This window comes from Cynocephalus volans, chromosome 17, assembly GCF_027409185.1.
Source record: "Cynocephalus volans isolate mCynVol1 chromosome 17, mCynVol1.pri, whole genome shotgun sequence".
NCBI lineage: Eukaryota > Metazoa > Chordata > Mammalia > Dermoptera > Cynocephalidae > Cynocephalus > Cynocephalus volans.
The window spans coordinates 16,803,899-16,822,114 of NC_084476.1; the positions used below are offsets into that span (position 1 = coordinate 16,803,899).

General features: G+C 40.2%; 1 protein-coding gene across 7 annotated transcripts in view; it reads left to right on the forward strand.

Moving 5' to 3' along the window:
- CDK5RAP2 (CDK5 regulatory subunit associated protein 2) overlaps positions 1-18,216 on the forward strand; it is a 180,901-nt gene that overhangs the window by 48,503 nt on the left and 114,182 nt on the right. For all 7 annotated transcript variants that reach the window (XM_063081771.1, XM_063081776.1, XM_063081777.1 and 4 more), the window contains exons 9-12: positions 344-394; positions 1,243-1,362; positions 3,797-3,889; positions 9,808-10,026. In XM_063081771.1, the coding sequence (XP_062937841.1) occupies positions 344-394; positions 1,243-1,362; positions 3,797-3,889; positions 9,808-10,026 (483 nt within the window). The remainder of the gene's footprint in view (positions 1-343; positions 395-1,242; positions 1,363-3,796; positions 3,890-9,807; positions 10,027-18,216) is intronic.

Consider the following 18,216-nt stretch of genomic DNA (forward strand, 5'->3'; position numbering starts at 1 on the left):
ATTTTCGACTGTAATCAGCCGTTGGTTCCTGCTCCTTCTTTTGACCCTCTTTCCCACTTCCTGGCGCTGTCCTTGAGTAGGCCTTTCTCACTTCGTTCCGCAGCACCTTGGTTTACTTTCTGTGGGGCCAGTGATCAACCACTGTGGGTTGCTTGTCTTCACAGTTTTCTTCACTGAAATCAGGTGGGACTTTGGGTAAGGCAGAGAGAAGGAGGAAACACTTGTTTTAATAAATTCCTTAACAGTGGGAGAAAGTAAGAAAATGAGGTGCTCATTCTAATTATTCTGGGGAAGCTATTGGATTGTGGGTCCCATCTGGGCACCAATTAATGTTTTTTCTTAGGCTGCACAAATGGAGTACCAGGAGAGAAATCGCTTTGAAGAGAGGATCCAGGTATGTTGGTACAATTTTTTAAAAAATTATCGAAGATTTATCCTGTTCTTGCCTCTTGTTTTATTCTGAGTGCAAAAGAGAATTCTGTGTGACAATAGCTGTCATTTATTGGGTGCTACTGTGTACCAGTCAAACTTAAGGCACCTTAGAGAGGGTTTCTCATTCTTTGCAATACTTCTGTGAAGTAAGCATTCCCATTTTGCAGATAGACCTGGGGCTCAGAGAGGTGAGTGCCCTTGCCCAAGATCACATAGCTAGGAAGAGGTTATAGCAAGGATTCAGACATGCCCATGCTCCGTGGTCCCCCAGTCACCACAGCTGGCATTTGTGTAGTACCTGCCAGCTTAGAAAGCACTTTCATATCCATTATCTCATTTGATCCTCACAACAGCCCGGGAAGGAGGCAGCAGTGATTATCTTTAGAAGCGAACTCAGACTATAAATGTATAGTTCAGTCTCCATCAAACCAAATTCTCTGCTAGCTTTTGTAACATTAAGGAATGAAATTAATGATCTGTTATTTTCCCCAAATAACCTGGTATGGTTTCAAAGACTCTAATGTGACTGTATTCAAATTCCAGAAGGCACTGGAGTCCTTCCCGTAGCAATAGCTGTCATCATCTTCACTGATCTGATCCCCTTCCCATCACCCAGCCCTGTTGCCGTGAGCGGTAACACAGTAACTTGGAGCTGATGCCACTGTGTTCAGCTCGACTTGGAAACATTAATCACAGGTTGACAGGAATAAGATAGAATAACTGCATTTGAGTGTGCTCTTAAAGATATATTTACAGTGCTTTTTGGTTGGAACGCATCAACTTAGTGAATCTTTTTCTAATCTAATTTAGGCACTTCAGGAGGACCTAAGAGAGAAGGAAAGAGAAATTGCTACAGAGAAGAAAAATAGTTTAAAGAGGGATAAAGCCATTCAGGGTTTAACCATGGCATTAAAATCAAAGGAAAAAGAGGTATGCCTGATATACTTGAAGTGAGATTTTTCTTTATTAGCTTCTGTGACTGGCCTGTTCTACCCTGAATTTTTAGCTTTAGATAAAAAGTTTAAAAGCAAGCTACGATAGTATAGAAACTGGGGAAAGGATCCTGTAGTCAATTGGAAATTCTTTTGGAGTGTGTATTCCAGTGCTGTCCAATAAAAATATGAGTTACATATATAATTTTAAGTTTTCTAGTAGCCACATTAAAATAAGTAAAAAGAACTGTGAAATTAATTTTAATAATATATATATCCCAAACATTATCATTTCGACATGTAATCAATAAAACAAAAGTAATAATGAGGTATTTAACATTTTTTTTCCAGAACTGAGTGTTTGAAGTCCAGATGTGCTTTCAGCACATCTCAGTTCAGACTAACCACATTTCATGTACCAAGAGATACATGTGGTTAGTGGCTACCCTGTTGGACAATGGAGGTCTAAGCTTTTGAAGGTTAACAAAAAATTGAGATGAAGGAGTTTTGAAAGGCAAGGCCATGACCATGAACCAGTTAGAGAGCTACCTGGGTTGTTTTCTTTGTGATCCTGGGTGGTGGCTGATGATTCTGTGCTATTTTTTGGTCATTAGTTAATACAACCATCTGTCGGGTCCCAGTGACTGTTCTAGGCACAGACACAGAGAAGAAAACCCAGCTCTCTGTGCAAGTCTGGCAGGGAAGAGAGTGATGGGTGTTGTGACTGAGGGAAGTTCAAGGGGCTGGGGAGGCTGAGAGAAGGGGATCTGATCCAGATTAGGTGTGGATGCTGGGAGCAGGGAGTGGTACTTAGGGGAGAAGATGCCTGAGCTGAGTCTTAAAGGATGAGTAGGAGTTAGTTCAGCAGGGAAGCAGAGATAGGGAGGCCATTCTGGACAGAGAGAAAACATCAGTCAAGGTATTAAATTAGAAAAGAGCCTGCTCTGTGTGTGTGGCACCACAAAACAGTTTGGGGTTGCCAGAGCACAAAGTGCAAAATTTAAGCGAGGCGTAAGAAGTTGGAGCAGCTGCAAGGGGCCAGTGGGTGGTGGGGGAGCTAATCTCGATATTTAGCTGCTTGGGTGGCATGCCACCGAAGGCTCTCAAATGATCACATTTTCATTTTAGAGCTGTCTCTGGCCGTATTTGGAGAGTGGATTGCAGGACGGGGAGAGTGGATTGCAGGGAGGGAGAAAATGGAGGCAGGGAGGCCAGTAGCCTAGTTGAGAGCCAAGAAAGGCTGATTTAGAGCAGTGGTCACAGCAAGTAGGAATGAGGGGGAGGGGCTTATTCAAGAAATAAAATTAGGAATAATTAGGAATAATTATAAGTTAGCAATAAAGTTGAGAAAATTTGATGATGAGGTGTAGGATTTCAGAGAAGGAGAGGTCAAGGATGACTTCTGGGTGTTTGGCTCATGTGATTAGGGATATGGTGGCACCACCGACTCAGTTCAAAACATAGCAAATGGAGTGTGATGGCGAGCTGGGGCGGTGGTGGAGGTGATGAATCTGTTTAGACAGTATTGACTTGGGAGCCCGGGGACTATCCAGGTGAGATGTCCAGGAGGTAGAGGGATGTGCATGTCTAAAGCTTGGAGAGAGCTCAGGCCTGAAGAAGTTGATCTTGGAATCATTCATATACAGGTGTGAGTTAAAATTCAGAGAGTTGACCTCCTTATCCAGGGAGAGTGTAGAATGGGAGAGAAGAAGGCTGAAGATGGGATTGTAGGGGACATCAGCATTTCAGGAATAGGGAGAGGAATGCACAAAGGAGACAGAGGAATGGTTGCAGAAGTAAGAAACTAACCAGGCAACTGGTGCTGAAGAAGCTAAAGGAGTGCAAGAATTTGAGTAATCACCAGTGTCAGATGCCACAGAGATGTGGCCCATAATATAGTAGTTTTAATTTATATCATGTGTTGGGAGTTCATGGCCCAGCTGAAGTGGAGACCTTCAATATGTCATGACACCAGTGGTGAAGCAGTGGTGGGTGCTGGCAAAGTCCAGGGTGTGGCCATGGTAGTTCATGGCTGATTGAGGTATAGGAGAATGCCACTAGTAGATGAGGAATTATGGGACTAGCCAGGCTAAGTAGTTGGGTGGGTTGCTTATATGGAAAATAATAATAGCAACACTTAGTATGAGCCAGGCACTATTTTAGTACCAATACATTTTACCTCATTTGACCCTAACAACACTATAGCTCGTCGAGTGGTGGTATCCTCATTTTACAGTTGAAAGAATTGAATCTCAAAGAGGTTCAAGTATCTCAGTCATCTAGTGTAAACGACCAAACCAGAAATCCCACTCAGGTCTTTTCTGACTACAAAGCCCTTGCTTATAAGCACTACACAATTGAGCCAGAAAAGCATTTGGGCTTTGCAGAGAGCCTAGTCGCATACTTGGCTACTATTTCTTATCTTTCTCCAGGTTGAAGAACTTAACTCTGAAATCAAAGTGCTCAGTGCTGCCTTTGCTAAAGCCAGAGAGGCCCCACAGATAGCACAGACCCAGAAATTCCAGGTGAGTGTTCACTTTGGTGTAAATGGCTCTTTGATCCTTACTCCTGGTGAGGTTAGGACATTGCAGCTGAAAGGAACTTGGATGACTTTAATAAGGAAAACTGTGGGTGGTCTTTAGTGATAGAATTAGCTCAATCTAATTAAAGGGAAATTCTCCACCAGCTTTGGGAATTTCTCCAGCCCCTTCCTCAATGTAATGATAATGATGACAACTATCCCCACAGTTAGGATTGCCAAGTATTACTCTGTGCCAAGTGACAGACAGTGCAAGGTATATGGATTATCTTATTTAATATTCACAGAGCTGTGAGGCAGGTGATTATCATCCCCCTTGTATTTACAGCGTTTTGAGGCTCAGTGAGGTTATGCAGCGCATTCACTGTCATACAGCTAGCAAGTGGCAGGGCCAGGATCTAAATGTATAATTGCTAGTAATAACAACAGGCATTTATTGAACACATACTATGTGCCAAACCTTGCCAAGTGCTCTCTAGATTATCTCAGTTTTGTGCACGACAGCTCTGTGAAGCAGGCACCACTACTATCCTGTTTTACTGCTGAGGAAATCCAGGTTGAGAAATTAAGGTGACTTGCTCAGGGTCCCCAAACTGGTAAGTGATGGAGTGATGGAGCTAGGATTGAAGCCCAGAGCCTCTTGTATTGCAGAGCCTTTGCTTTTACTCGTCATTGCATTCCTCCCCTCACCAGGCTGCTTTGGTCCTACGTGTTCCCTTCTAGATTTCTGTTCCAGGCCTTGATTTTTTTTTTTTTTTGGCAGCTGGCTGGTATGGGGATCCGAATCCTTGACCTTGGTGTTATAACACTGCACTCTAACCAGCGGAGCTAACTGGCCAGCCCCTTGATGTTTTTGACGTACCTTTTCTCTTTCTTTCCCTCCGGCATTGTACTGCAGGGGCTCCTGATCATCCCCTTGATCTTCCCTCTCTCTTCCTTATTTTAGTTTTGTGTTTTTAATTATTTTAACATTTTCTTCCATTGTTTCTACTTTCCCTGTATATACCCATTACAAATAATTTAATGAATCAATAAAGTCCCATTATCAAAATAAGTTCATACTGATTAAAGCTGCCTCCTCTGACCCTCTGCACTGATGTTGCTTTTGGTTGTAAAGTAGAAGTTAGAAGTTAAATCTAATTTAAGACTTTGATTCCCAAGATTCGTATCCCATGCCTTATCTTTTGCAGAGATTTGGTTTACAGCAAGAATAATTGAAGTAATTTGCTTTAAGTCATGGTATGCTGGGAGCATAGACAAATCTCTGCTTTTGGGATCTCAGACTTGCCTTCTCCCACTGTTTGGACAGTGGTTGATGAAATGGAGCTGAGATTACACTCTACGCTGTTTTTTTTTTTTTTTTTTTTCCCTTGCTTAGAAGATAACAACGTTTAAAAGCTGAATTCTTAGGAAAACCATCCATATTTTCCATTGCTTGAGAAAAAAAGTATATATGTTGGCAATTGATAGCTGGAGATATCTGACGTCCTGATAAGTGTTGTAATATTTTACTTATGCTGGGCCTCGAAGGAAAAACGGAGTCTTGTGTATTTAAATGTTGCCCAGATTTATTACATACATTTATTAATTTACTTTCAGTCCTAGTCAAAAGACTTTAGGAATGATTTTCGTGGTCTTATAATGAGTTGTTGGTCAGTTTCCTTGTCTTGCAATACACAGAGATCAGGAACTTATTGTGACTGCTTAGATTGTATGTATCACGTTGGCTTTTTGGAGAACTCTCATTTAATCCTTACCCAAGGAGGAGCATGTTTATGAACTTTAGTGAGTTTGTGTCAGGACTCTAACTCAAGTCTGTTCTTTCCACTGATATGACTGTGTGTGTGAGTAAATGCACACTATGTGCTTATGTTGGCTGTTTCACTGTGAGGTGTGCGTAGTTTTAACGTTGCACAGACACTTGTAAATGCGATTTCTTTTGTGTATTGGGACCTTTTTGGGATATCATGTGATTTGAACTAATTGCAGCATGAGTAAAATAGCCAAAGTTCACAGGGTTGGCATCAAGACTGACATTGAAGCAATAGCAAGTGATATTTAAACTCTTGCTAAAGCTCAGAGGCACAGAGACATGAATTCTAATCACAGGTGTGACTCTGAAGGTTACAGTGTGGGCTGGCTTGTGCTACTTCCACACTCATTAAAAACAAATTATTTTCAAATTGGAAATAGCATTCCAATCCCTCCAGCTATAAAAATAAAAATACACATTGTAGGAAATTTGTAAAATACTTAGAAAAATATTGATAGACATCACCAATAAACTTACCTCTAAAGGTGTTCACTGTTAATTCCTTGACTCTTTCAATGCATATTTATACATATACATACATATAAACTTTATAAAATTAAATAGGGTCATGATCTGTATTTTGATCTATAACCTTTTTTTAACCTAACGTTCTTGCCATGGCAATATATGTAAATCTACTCAGTCTATTTTTTTTTTTTTTTTAATTTTACTTTTCAGATAATCATAGATTCACATGCAATAGACTTTTTTTTAAATTTAATTTTGAGATCATTGTAGATTCACATGCAGTAGATTTCTGTGTACTCAGTTCTCCCAGAGGTAACGTCTTGTATTGCTATGATATAATATCACAACCAGGACATTGACATTGGTGCAGTCCACTGACCTTATTCAGATTTCAGTAGTTGATATGCCCTCATTTGTGTGTGTGTGTGTGTGTATGTGTGTTTAGCCCTGTGCTACCCAGTGTTTTTAAATAGCTGTATATAGTCCACTGTATGTATGTACCCTATTATTTTTACTGGGAAGAACATGGGGTGGGACCTGGATTTGAATCATGACTCTGCTCTTCACTAACAGGATATTTGAGCTCTCCAGCCTGTTTGTGCATTATAAAATCTGGATAATCACACTTAGGTCAAATAATCCTTATCAGGATTAAACAAGGAAGTGTATCTGGGCGCAAGGTAGTAGCTCAATAAATGTTCTTAGCTCACCCTTAAATTGGATGCTGTAGGCTTCTGGCACAAAAATAAAATAGTTATTTTTAACTGTTCTTCATATTCTCTTGTTAATGGTATTATACACGTAGCTTTTGGTTTGAGGAACCTCTCTGTTATCTTTTTGTTCAGACTGAAAGATAATAGAGTAAGTGAAGGAAAAGGGGAACCAGATTTATTTATTCTGTATCCATTGAAATGGCACTTTAGGTTTCATATTTAAACTTTACAACAAGCTGTGAAATAGAGGTCATTACTTCCCATTTTACAGATAAGGAAACTGAACCAGGGAGAAGTTAGCTTTTCCCTGGTCACACAGCTAGAACTGGACTTAGAACCCCAGGCTTTCTGATGCTCTCTTTATTAAACTCATGTTTATACACAGTGGGCAAGAACAATTTGTTTAGTATTATATTTGGCTGTCAGTTTCTGATCATGTCTAATTGGGCCAAATATTTTCCGCCTGGAAGTTTATTAATGATAACCATTGCTGTCCTTGGTTTAACAAGCTTCTAACTGGTGTTTCTCTTTCTAGCTTTCCCCCCACCAATTCATTCTCCTTTTAAATCTTACCATTGCTAGTTTATTGCTGTTAATAGGAATTTCCACTGATAAGAGCAAGGCAGTATAGTGCTGTGGAGAGAACACAGATTCTGTAGTCATTTGAATTGCAGATTTAATTACTTATGGTTTGATGACAGACTAGTCATTTAGCAGAGCCTCAGTTACTTAAATGGGGATGATAATGTGTATTTTATAGGTTTGTCGTGAGAAACAGATATTTAATGGGTGTAAGAGCACTTGGTTTAGCTCCTCATGTATAAGTGCTTATGAATATTGTTCAAGATGAGCATTTTCCAGTCATTGTTTACCTTCTTTTGTTTGTTGAGTTTATTTAAATAAGCACTGCCATACTGCCATAGGTATCTTTTTTGGGGGGGGGGCTTGTGACCGACATTTCCCACTTCTTTTTTTGTTTGTTTGGTTTTTTTTGTTTGTTTGTTTGTTTTAAAAGATGACCGGTAATCTTGACTTGGTGTTGTCAGCACCACGCTCTCCCAAGTAAGCGAACCGGCCATCCCTGTATAGGAATCCGAACCCGTGGCCTTGGTGTTATCAGCATGACACTCTTCTGAGTAAGCCATGGGCCAGCCCTTCCCGCTTCTTTTTATTTATTTTAATTTCAAAGGAAACAAAACCAGAAGCTTTTATAAACTTACTTTGAAATCTGAATGGCATTCACACTCAGTTCTTGTTGCTGTGTCCTAAATAGCAGAGAGGGGAACACAGGACCAGAAGTCTTGGCTTTAGGTCGTTTAGGAGCAACAAGGCTCCTGGCCTCCAGATTAACTGTGGTCATAGCCCATCTCTCCTGAACAACTGAGTTGACAACCTGAACAGCTAAGACTTAACTAGTAATGGTGGCAGAGATGGATTTCCTAGAAAGTCCGAGAAGCTGGGACCTTTATTCCACAGTCTGAGTTGCAACCTTGACAGCTCAACTGTCATTTTTTTTGAATTCTTAATCTTGAGCTTCAGTCTAATTCAAAGAGCAGGTTAATAAAAGTTTATTTTATTCTGATTAGAACTATTAATATGCTTTGTAATTTTTTTCAGAAGACTAGTAAGAAAAAAATGGGAAATTCAGAAATCACCTAACTGCTATTAACATTTTGATATTTTTCCTTCTAGACTTTCTTCCATGCATAGGTTTTTTTTAGATCATTTACAGTTTGGTCATCTATTTTTTCATATAACATTGTAACTTTGAAATAACTCCATATTATCAATTCTTTGTAAATATAGCTTTAAGATTTCATTGTGTGTCTTTATCAATCTTATCCATTTTTGTTTATATTACCGCATGTTTAGATTGTTTTTATTTTTTACTGTTTTAGAAGTAGTTCAGTGGTGAATGACTTTGTATATAAGGCTTTTTTGCTCCCCATACTTTGGATTCTTCTGAGATTGATTCCTAGGAATGGAATTACTGGGATGAGTGTGAACATGTTTATACTATGCACTTGCACTGTGTATATATAATCTGTACATGGGGGTTATATCGATTTACATTCCTGCCAACATATTTCCTGGCTTCTAGGTATGTGGCTAGTTCTGGAAGAATGAATATTAAGAGTGCTGTTTCACAACAAGCTTGCCAGCACGGGATAGTCTCATTAAAACAATCTTGATAAATGAGAACTTGTTTAATTTGCTCCTTTTGACTATTGGTGGGTTAGAACATTTTTTGTATGTTTGTAACATATATATATATATTTGGCAGTTGGCTGGTGCAGGGAAGAATATATATTTTCTCTAGTGAATTATGTATTAATGAAATAAAGATGTTCTTGACATTTAGCCCCTGGACTTTGCTGAAGTCATAGCCTCTCAAGGTGGCCATTGGACCACCGTGCTGACCACTTCCTTTTCTCCAGCTGACTCTGGGTTTTAGCCATTCTAACAGATGAACATTGCTGGTGCTGGATTCCATCTCTGCTTTTTAAATAAAGCTCTTCATTTCTTACCTTCCTTAAATGACTTAATTAAAAATTTTATTAACCATTATGAAAGGAACATGCTCACTCATCCTAGAACATTTGAAAATACAAAGAAGTGAAGAACAAAATCAACTATATTCTCACCTCACTAAAGACAATTAGTGTAAACATTTTTCTTCTGGTCTTTTTTAAAAATACTTCCTTTATACAACTGTAGGCTTTTCCCTCTGAACATTAACATCATAACAAACATTATCCTGTGTTATTTGTGCTTTGGATCCTGAATGTTATCTATGTTAATCTTTTTCTTTTCCTTTTCCCCCCAAGGTGAGAAAGGAGCCCAGATTTCTTGGTTTGTTTAAGGAGGTATGGAAATCGGCTCATCTCCCCTCCCTCTCTTCTTTTCTAGAGGTCTGAAGACTATGAGGCTGCTCTGTCAGAAAAGGAAGCCCTTTTGGCTAAGCTGCACTCAGAAAACCTCACCAAGAGTTCAGAGAACCACAGACTGCACAGGAACATTAAGAAGGTCACCCAGGAGCTGAGTGACTTGAAGCAGGAGAGGGAGAGACTAGAGAAGGACCTGGAGGAAGCTCATCGAGAGAAGAGGAAAGGAGACTGCACCATTCGTGTGAGTGCTGCCTGTCCTCTGATGGAGGGGCCAGCGCGTTTGGGCTGCGGCTGTGTGACTGTTTCTGGTTGCAGGGTGATAGTTAGTGCAGAGAACTTAGAAAAACCTCCGAAATATAAAGAAGAAAATATTTCACTTATTATCCCATCTCCTAGAAATGACCATCTTAACTATTTGATGCTTCGGTCCTTTTATTCTCTCTCTGTCTCTCTCTGTCTCTGTCTCTGTCTCTGTCTCTGTCTCTCTCTCTCTCTCTCTCTCTCTCTCACACACACACACACACACTCACACACACACACACATTATTGGTATCAAGCTGAAAATAGTTTGGTATTCTGTTTTTTTAATTCAGTGTTCTCTATTTGGTGTGTTGTCATGTCATGAATGTTCTTCAAAAACATGTTTTTTGGGTGCCAGCATAATGTTTCATCACTTGAGTGTGCTAGGATTTATTTAACTAGTCCCTTATTGTAAAGCATTAGATTGTTTCACTTTTTTTGCCTTATAATGAATGCTGCAGCAAACATCCTTATACATAAATATTTGTCCCCTGATTATTTCCGATAGAGGTATAATTACTGGACTGGGTCAAAGAGTATGAATATTTTTAAGGCTGTTTTTCAGATACGCTCATATTGTTCTCCCAAAAGATCGTACCAGTTTTCTCTATGTGATCTTTTATCCAGACTGTACTCTATTTAGCATTGGATATTAGCTTTTAAAAATTTTCTTGGAATTTGGTAGGCTTATTAAATTTCAATTATATTTAAACTTAAGTATTCAGCATCTTTTAATTTAATCCCTCCTGAGAGTCACATCCAGATACATAGCCTTGGTGCAGTAAGGTAAGAGAGGGTCTGAACCTGAGCCTGAGCGATCATTGACACTATGGTTAATTGCCTGCCCTAGCACCTGCAGTGGACAGTCATCAGAGTAGAGGGCTCAAAAGAAAGTGCACAGGTACCAGTGGTTATTTCTCTAGTGGCTGATATTGGCAGGGATGCCAGGATCCATAGGTTGAAATCCCAACATTAATACTGAAGAAAGGATTGAAATACAGTTGTTTGTGTATTTTAATGAAATTTTTAAGACATTAAGAGAGCAATAATGGAAATTTAGAAACATAAGAAAATGTCAGCTACAATTCCACCACCCTAACAAAGCAACTCTTTCTGTTTTTTGGTATTTCCCTTTGGTCCTGGTGCATCTGGGCTCCCCGTCTAATCTGAGGCTAAATAAACACTGTTCTGTGTTCTTTGATCACTTGCTCTGTCATAGGTTCCTTCCCATGTTGTGTAGATTCCAAAATGATCATGTTGAATGGTACATACTCTTTCACTGAATAGGTTTCATGTGATTTACTTAATAATTTCCTCCTTTGTTAGACATTTTAGGTGTTTAAATAATGCCACAATGAATATCTTTGGGCACATAAAGGCATTTTCTCTTGAAATCTCTAGGATAAATTCTGAGGAGTGAGATTACTGTGTCAGATAGTACAAATATTTTATACTGGTTAATCGTGCTGCCAAATTATTTGTCCAAAGGGCTGGCCACAATTTTTGCTGCCACCAGCAACACTGGAGTGCACCAGTTTATTGCATGTTATTAAAATACCTGTTTCCCATATTTATTCAATGTTATTGAACACCAAATATATCTAGTTTAGATGCTGATAGAAATGCAACGCATGACTTCTGAAGGTTTTATTTTTCTAAGCGAGATGCAAATGTTATACATGACAAAATGCAAAACAGTTTAAAATCCAGAGCTAACAGTTGGTTAGAGCGCAGCCTGATAACACCAAGGTTAAGGGTTCGGCTCCACATACCAGCCAGCAGCAAAAACAAAAACCAAAAAAAAATCCAGAGCTAATTAATGTGACATATATACTCAGCATAAAAGATCCTTGTGGGATGGAGTAGTCAGGGAAACTTTATAGGAGGAAGTGACACTTGAATTGAATGAGAAGGATAACATTTGAGTAGCGTGCCTTTAGGGATGAGTCAAAGAAAAGCCTGGTTAAGAGGGTCCTTTTATAAAGTTGCAGTTTTCATAGTCAATTCACTGTTGGTAACAATTTTTTTTTAGTTTAAAATTGCCCCCCATCATAAAAATGTTTATTCAGCAATATTTGGGTGGTACTTCAAAAAGTTTGTGGAAAATTAGAATTAAAAGATACTATAAATCTCTTGATGGACTTTTTGAAGGCCCCTTGTATAATATGTATTTTTTTTTTTTTTACATTATAACTTACTCTTGGTAAGCAATTGAAATGGCTATTTAACATTACATCAAGTTGACATGCTGTAATTTACTTGCGTATCCCTCTATTGGTTCCATAATCCCATTATTCATGTAAACCCTGGTACTTATAAAAGAATTTTGGGCTGCTGTTGATAAAAAGATGTATCCCTACATAATGTATATACTTCTTCATAGGGAGGTTAAAATATTTGGCAAGGAATGGAAGGAGAGGGATTGGGGTACTGGAGTAAAGTATACTATAGGTAAGACTTTCTTGTGAGTGGCAGAAACCCAGCTTGAACTAACTTTGGCAAAAAGGGAATTTTATTGCCTTGTGTAACTAAACTGCTGGAAGGATGGGCCCTGGAGCACCACCAGGACCGACTTCGTCTCTCTGAGGGGTGGCTGCTTTTTCTTGCATCTGCTTACTCCAGTTCCAAATAGCTGGACCCCTCATGGCCAGCCCTGCTGGGATCACATCTTCCCAGTTTATTGCAGAAGAGGAAGGAGGACTTTGACACTTTACTCCCCCACTGTCTTGCTGCCAGGATGTCTAGACTGGGGAGGTACTGAGAGGCCCACCGTGGGTCACATGCCCATCCTGTATCGGCAGCGGTGTGTGTATGTGTGTGTGTTCATTGGCAGCCTCCTCCAGAACCACGTGTTTGGATGGGGATTAGCAGGTACCCAGAGAAAGTGGTATTTTGTTTCACGGCACTGGGCAGACCAAAACAACAGCTGTGCACTCTAAATACTTACCTCAGGTGAGTATGCCTGTGACTCAGAGCTTCCTGGCATCTCATTGTGACTACTTTTATATATCCAGTTACATATATGTTTCTGACAAGGTGATTTGGTCATGGTTTCCTTCTTTTCACGTATATGTTGTTTCACAATGGTATCTCTAGTTAACTTCTTGTTATAATTTAAGAATTTGGCTCTGTCCATCTCACATGAATGTTTGGCACCAGATCTTGGGGGTAGTGGCTTATTCAGAGACTGAGGAAACATGGAGGGGTGGTGTTTTTGCTTTATGATGCTAGGATGAATGTACAGGCCGAGCATAAACCACTAGCTTTGCGTATATTAGCTTGTTTCTGTTAATGAGGCTCTTTAATTAGCTAGAGCGCCTCCCACTTGCCAGCTGTTACTGGTGTTGCATTTGCATTGAAACAGACAAAAACCCAGAACTTTTAGGGATCTTTATTTCTGCCCTGGCAAAGGAAAGGAATCCATTCATACATTCAGCAACATTGAACATTTTATGCAAGCCCTATACTAGGCATGGGGACAATTCCATAACAGATAAATGAACAAACTACTGTGGGAACACAGAGAAAGGAAGTGGCTTGCAGGACCGAGAAGGCCCCTGGGAAAAGTAACTTTTGTATTGGTTCTGAAGTTTGAGCTAAAGGTTAATAGATAGGCAAGAGGGAGGAGGGTTTTGTACAGAAGACAAAGGTTCAAAGGTGGGAGAGAGTATGGTGTTTTAGGGAAAGAAGAGTTTGGGGCTGTAGTGAAAGGTGTTGCCTCTAGAGACATGTCAGGATATTAACCTGGAGAGAAGTTGGTTTTGTGGAGAGCCTTGGATGCAGAGTTTGGGATCTTGGAACCTACAGGCAGTAGGGACCCTTAAGCAGAGAATTGACAGGGTCAGATTTGTAGTTTAGAAATACTAGTCTGATGGATGTCTGGAGGATGGATTGGTGAGGGAAAGCCAGGAGACAAGAAGATGAGAAAAGGCGTTTCCTTGACACACAAGTCTAGCTCTGGGGGGTGGAGAGGAGGGGAGGAAGAGAAGGAACCTGTTCATCTGTAATGCGGATGCTCAGGTATGGCTTCTAGGGCTTGCTTCGGTGCATGTTCAAAGTTTCACCCTTGAGGACTGTTGTATATTCAGTTTTGGGTCTCTCTTACATTTACTCAAACTTTGATGCATCCCACATGTCCAAAACACAGGTATTGTTCTCAACCCACGTTCACCTCAATCTTCAACACTCTCTTTGGTAATGAAAACTGCTATTCAGAGTGATAGAAATAAAGCAAATATGATCCTTAGATGTAGATGGTACTTTACAGTATATAAAGGATTACCTCTCTTTTCATGTGATGCACACCACCCTGTGTTTGGGCATAGAGAATGTTATTCCCATTTTACTGATTAACTTGAGCCTCAGAATTTAAATGGTTTGACCATGGTCACATAAAAAGTGATATGTATGTGACATGGATTCAGGTCTATGGACTCTAATTTCACAGCTTCACCTAAGGTACTACGCTGTGGCTAGGGCAAGCCATCAATAATGATGTGAAGAATACTGTGCTTTTGGCAGAAAGGAACAATGATATGCTTTTTAGCAGATCAGAATAAGTCGTTCTCAAGAACATTGAACTTGAAGTATTCTGGTTAATTGAAGCATTAAAAATTGTAACTTGTTCCTTTCTATGTTTCAAAAACATTTGTGGAGGTTTATAGAAAGTCATAAAATCAAATGAGATTAAAAATAAATGCGTTAAGGTCAAGGGAAAACAAGGGTGATGAGTAAAATAGAACCACAGAGTGGGTATGTAAAAATGCATGTTGGGATATCCTTTGCAGTGCTGAAGAAGAGGACTTAGATTTTAGCTGGTAGTTACTGGTAGTGAAAGTAAAAAGGGAAATTCAGTTACAAGGTCTCCAGCGTCTGTAAGATGAACATGTTAAGAAAAATGGACGGCTTTTGCTGGCACTGAAGCCTGAGGGAAGAATTGCCTCTGGTGGGCTTTTATAAAGAGTACTCTGAGCATTGTACAAAGTCTTCAACAATACCCCATTCAATAAAAGCAGTTCTGCACAGGGCAGATCAATGTTATCCAAGTCGGTAAGCTTGTAAGTAGGAAGGTTTTCAGGCCCTGGGACTATATGTAGCTGTTTCCCATTCTCTTTTTGTTTGAACAAGAACTGCACAATCAGTTGGAAACACTGCAGACTTGTTTGTAGATGAGCCCTGACTTAAAGCCTGCACAGAGGACCCAGATTGAGCAGTCCTGGGTTTTATAGCATTTTCTGAATTCTGACAGTAAGCCATCCAGTTCTCTTTTGGATGTGATCAAACCATCCTTTGCTCATGCCAGAGCATTTATTGCCAGTCTTATTGTGCATGTTCTTTAGCATTTTGGAGGGAGAAAATGCCTTTGCTGAAAATGCAGCTTGGATCAGAGGTGTATGAATTCACTGCATCTGATTGCATGAACACTGAGAAGTTGGGCCATGAGAGTCAGTTGGGCATGTTTGTTCTAATTGCCTGTGATTGTAGTGACCTAGTGCCAGTTGACTCAGCAGGTGTTATAATTTGCAGTTGGTTCATTGTTTATTCAGCACACATTTATTATTTGCAATGGTGCAGGCAGTGTTGTTAGATTCTGGGAATCTTATTTACAATGAGATAGGTTGAAAAGTGAAGGTCACAGATAGGTTTCCCCTGTATTGTATTATACCTCTTTGCCACCATAGGGACCCATATTGCTTCGAGGAAATTCAGGAGCCTTTGCAAAAAAACCAGTACAGATGGTCCCCAACTTAAGTTTTTTTTGTCGGGCGTAGGTTAGGTGTATTAAAAGCATTTTCGACTTAAGATATTTTCCCCTTATGATGGGTTTATCGGTATGTAACCCCATTGTAAGTTGAGGAGCATCTCTTGTCCCTGCTCGATGTCCTAACTGTGATGTTTAAAGTGTCCTGACCTCTGTGGTCTGTAACAGCGATACTGTGTGGATTCTCACATCCCTGCCCTCATATCTGAATTTCATGCATGGTTTGGCCCCAGAGACTTAAGGCTTTCCGTTTAGCGTATGAATGTGCATGTGTTTGGTGAAGGGTGAGAGAGAGTAATCTTTATTTTAGGTGTGTTTGCCCTGGTTCAGTTACTCTGTATTCTATTCAGAGTGGGTAGGGGAGAGGAGCTAGTGATAGTCTTTTAGTTCTTCATAAGCAATGTCTTTTAGATGCTGGCTCAACTGTGTTCCCCAGACTGTCTCAGAATGCTGTCATCTGTTACAGGACCTGTCATCCTCTGCCCTGACAAGTGTGTGCTTCAGTACCTGGGCACTTAGCTCTGTGGAGATACATTTGCTGGCTAAAGCCCAAAAATCTAATTAAAGTTGTACCCGTCACCCAACTGGCTAATCCCGTGTACTTTGACAGGAAGGGGTTTAATTTCAGGGTGGTTCAACCTTAATCCCTCTAGTTCTCACATGCCCTCATTGATGGATAGCTCCCAGTGAGAAAGTGACAGGTTTAGAACATCTCTTGGCTAACTGTAATCAAAACATGGCATTTGGAGAAAGTGTACAAATAGTCTGGTTGGCTAAGGCTAAGACCACAGACCTGAAATAGTGTGCTTTTTCCTGAGGGTCAAAGTTCCCCTTGCCTCTTTTTTTGCTTTTTAAATCAGGTGTGAAGATTTTGAGTTGGTATCCTTGTAGAATAATGTACAGCTTCAGTGACCTTTGTGGGAAGAAGTTCTGTCTTTGTAAATTCCATTTTCTTGTAAGAGAGCCTGAGTGCAGAGACATTGGAATCCAACTGGATTTGAGTCCTGGCTCCATCACTTACTGGCCCTTGGACTGTGCACCAACAATGTTGCCTCTCCAAACCGTGGTGTCCATTTCTTATCAGAAAAAAAGGATGAGTTGTAGAGATTAAATGAAGTAGAGTGTAGCACTTAGCATAATACCTGACACATCATAAATGATCAATACATTTAGCTATTTTGATGATGATGTTGCTACCTTGGGCACTAGAAACTTAGCAATTTTAGTAGGTATCTTTGGACTAGTGCAAAACTGCTGGACTTGGGTTGGAATCTCAGTGTCACATAGAGATGCTTAACCTCTAAGCCAACAACTTAACCTCTCTAAATTAATATTTACTACCCTAAAATGGGGGATTTTAGGATTAAACAAATGAATAATAAAATTTAATGTGTGAGAAAATGCCTACTGTTGGTTCCTGGTCCAGAGAGTTAGATGCTCAGTGTATTAGATGCTTTCTCTTCTTTCCTCTTTTCCTGTTGTTAATTGTGTAGCAGATGCTGGCTCAGGACTTTGAGTGACAAACCATAGCCCACTGGAATCTACTGGATACTGTTGATTAATAAATGGGGTCTGCCCTTCTACCAGTCATGTCACTAAAGTACATTTCTTTCTTGATCAGCATAAAGCTCTGCCCTGAAGAGAGTGCTTGTCTGTTCCTTTGCAGCTGATTGGTCCTCCAGGAAGGGAGTTAGACACTCTGAGACCAAGAGACTCCAGAGTATCTCAGTGGCTCATGCATGAGGCTGTTTATATAGCTGCTTTAAAAGGCTGTCCCTATCAGTTTTCCTGTGGAATTACTGTCATTTCTATGGGGCACCAACAGGAAGACTTTCTCTTATCTCTCCTTACTTTATCATTTCTGTGCCATGCTCTGTCCTGGGCACTGGGAGTAAAGGACCGAATCAGATCAGACACAGTCTCTGAAGGAATCTGGTGGAGGAATATAATAGAAATGCAGACAAAGATCTAATTAAAATATAGTATGATAAGTGCTGATAGTGGGATGGACCAAATGCTTTGGGAGCACAGAGAATGGATCAGAGGGGGGAAGAAGGAAGAAGACCTCACAGAGGAGGTGGATTTGAGTTGCGACTTGGAGGATAAGTAACTGTTTCCCGGGGGGACAGGAGATGGAAATGCATTCCTGGTAGAGGGAAAGCCTGTACCAAGGCTTGGGGAGCATGGGGAACAGTGAGCGGGGCTGGAGGAGGGGGCAGGTATGTTCTGTTGCTTCCTGCAGGTGGGGTTTTAGAGAGGTGTGGTGTCTTCCCTGGTTCCTGACCCAGCTGAGCCTTGATGCCTGCATAATTTGAATTCCAACTCTGTCCATTCTTCTCCAGCCTTCTAGTGAGAGCTACATCGAGCCCC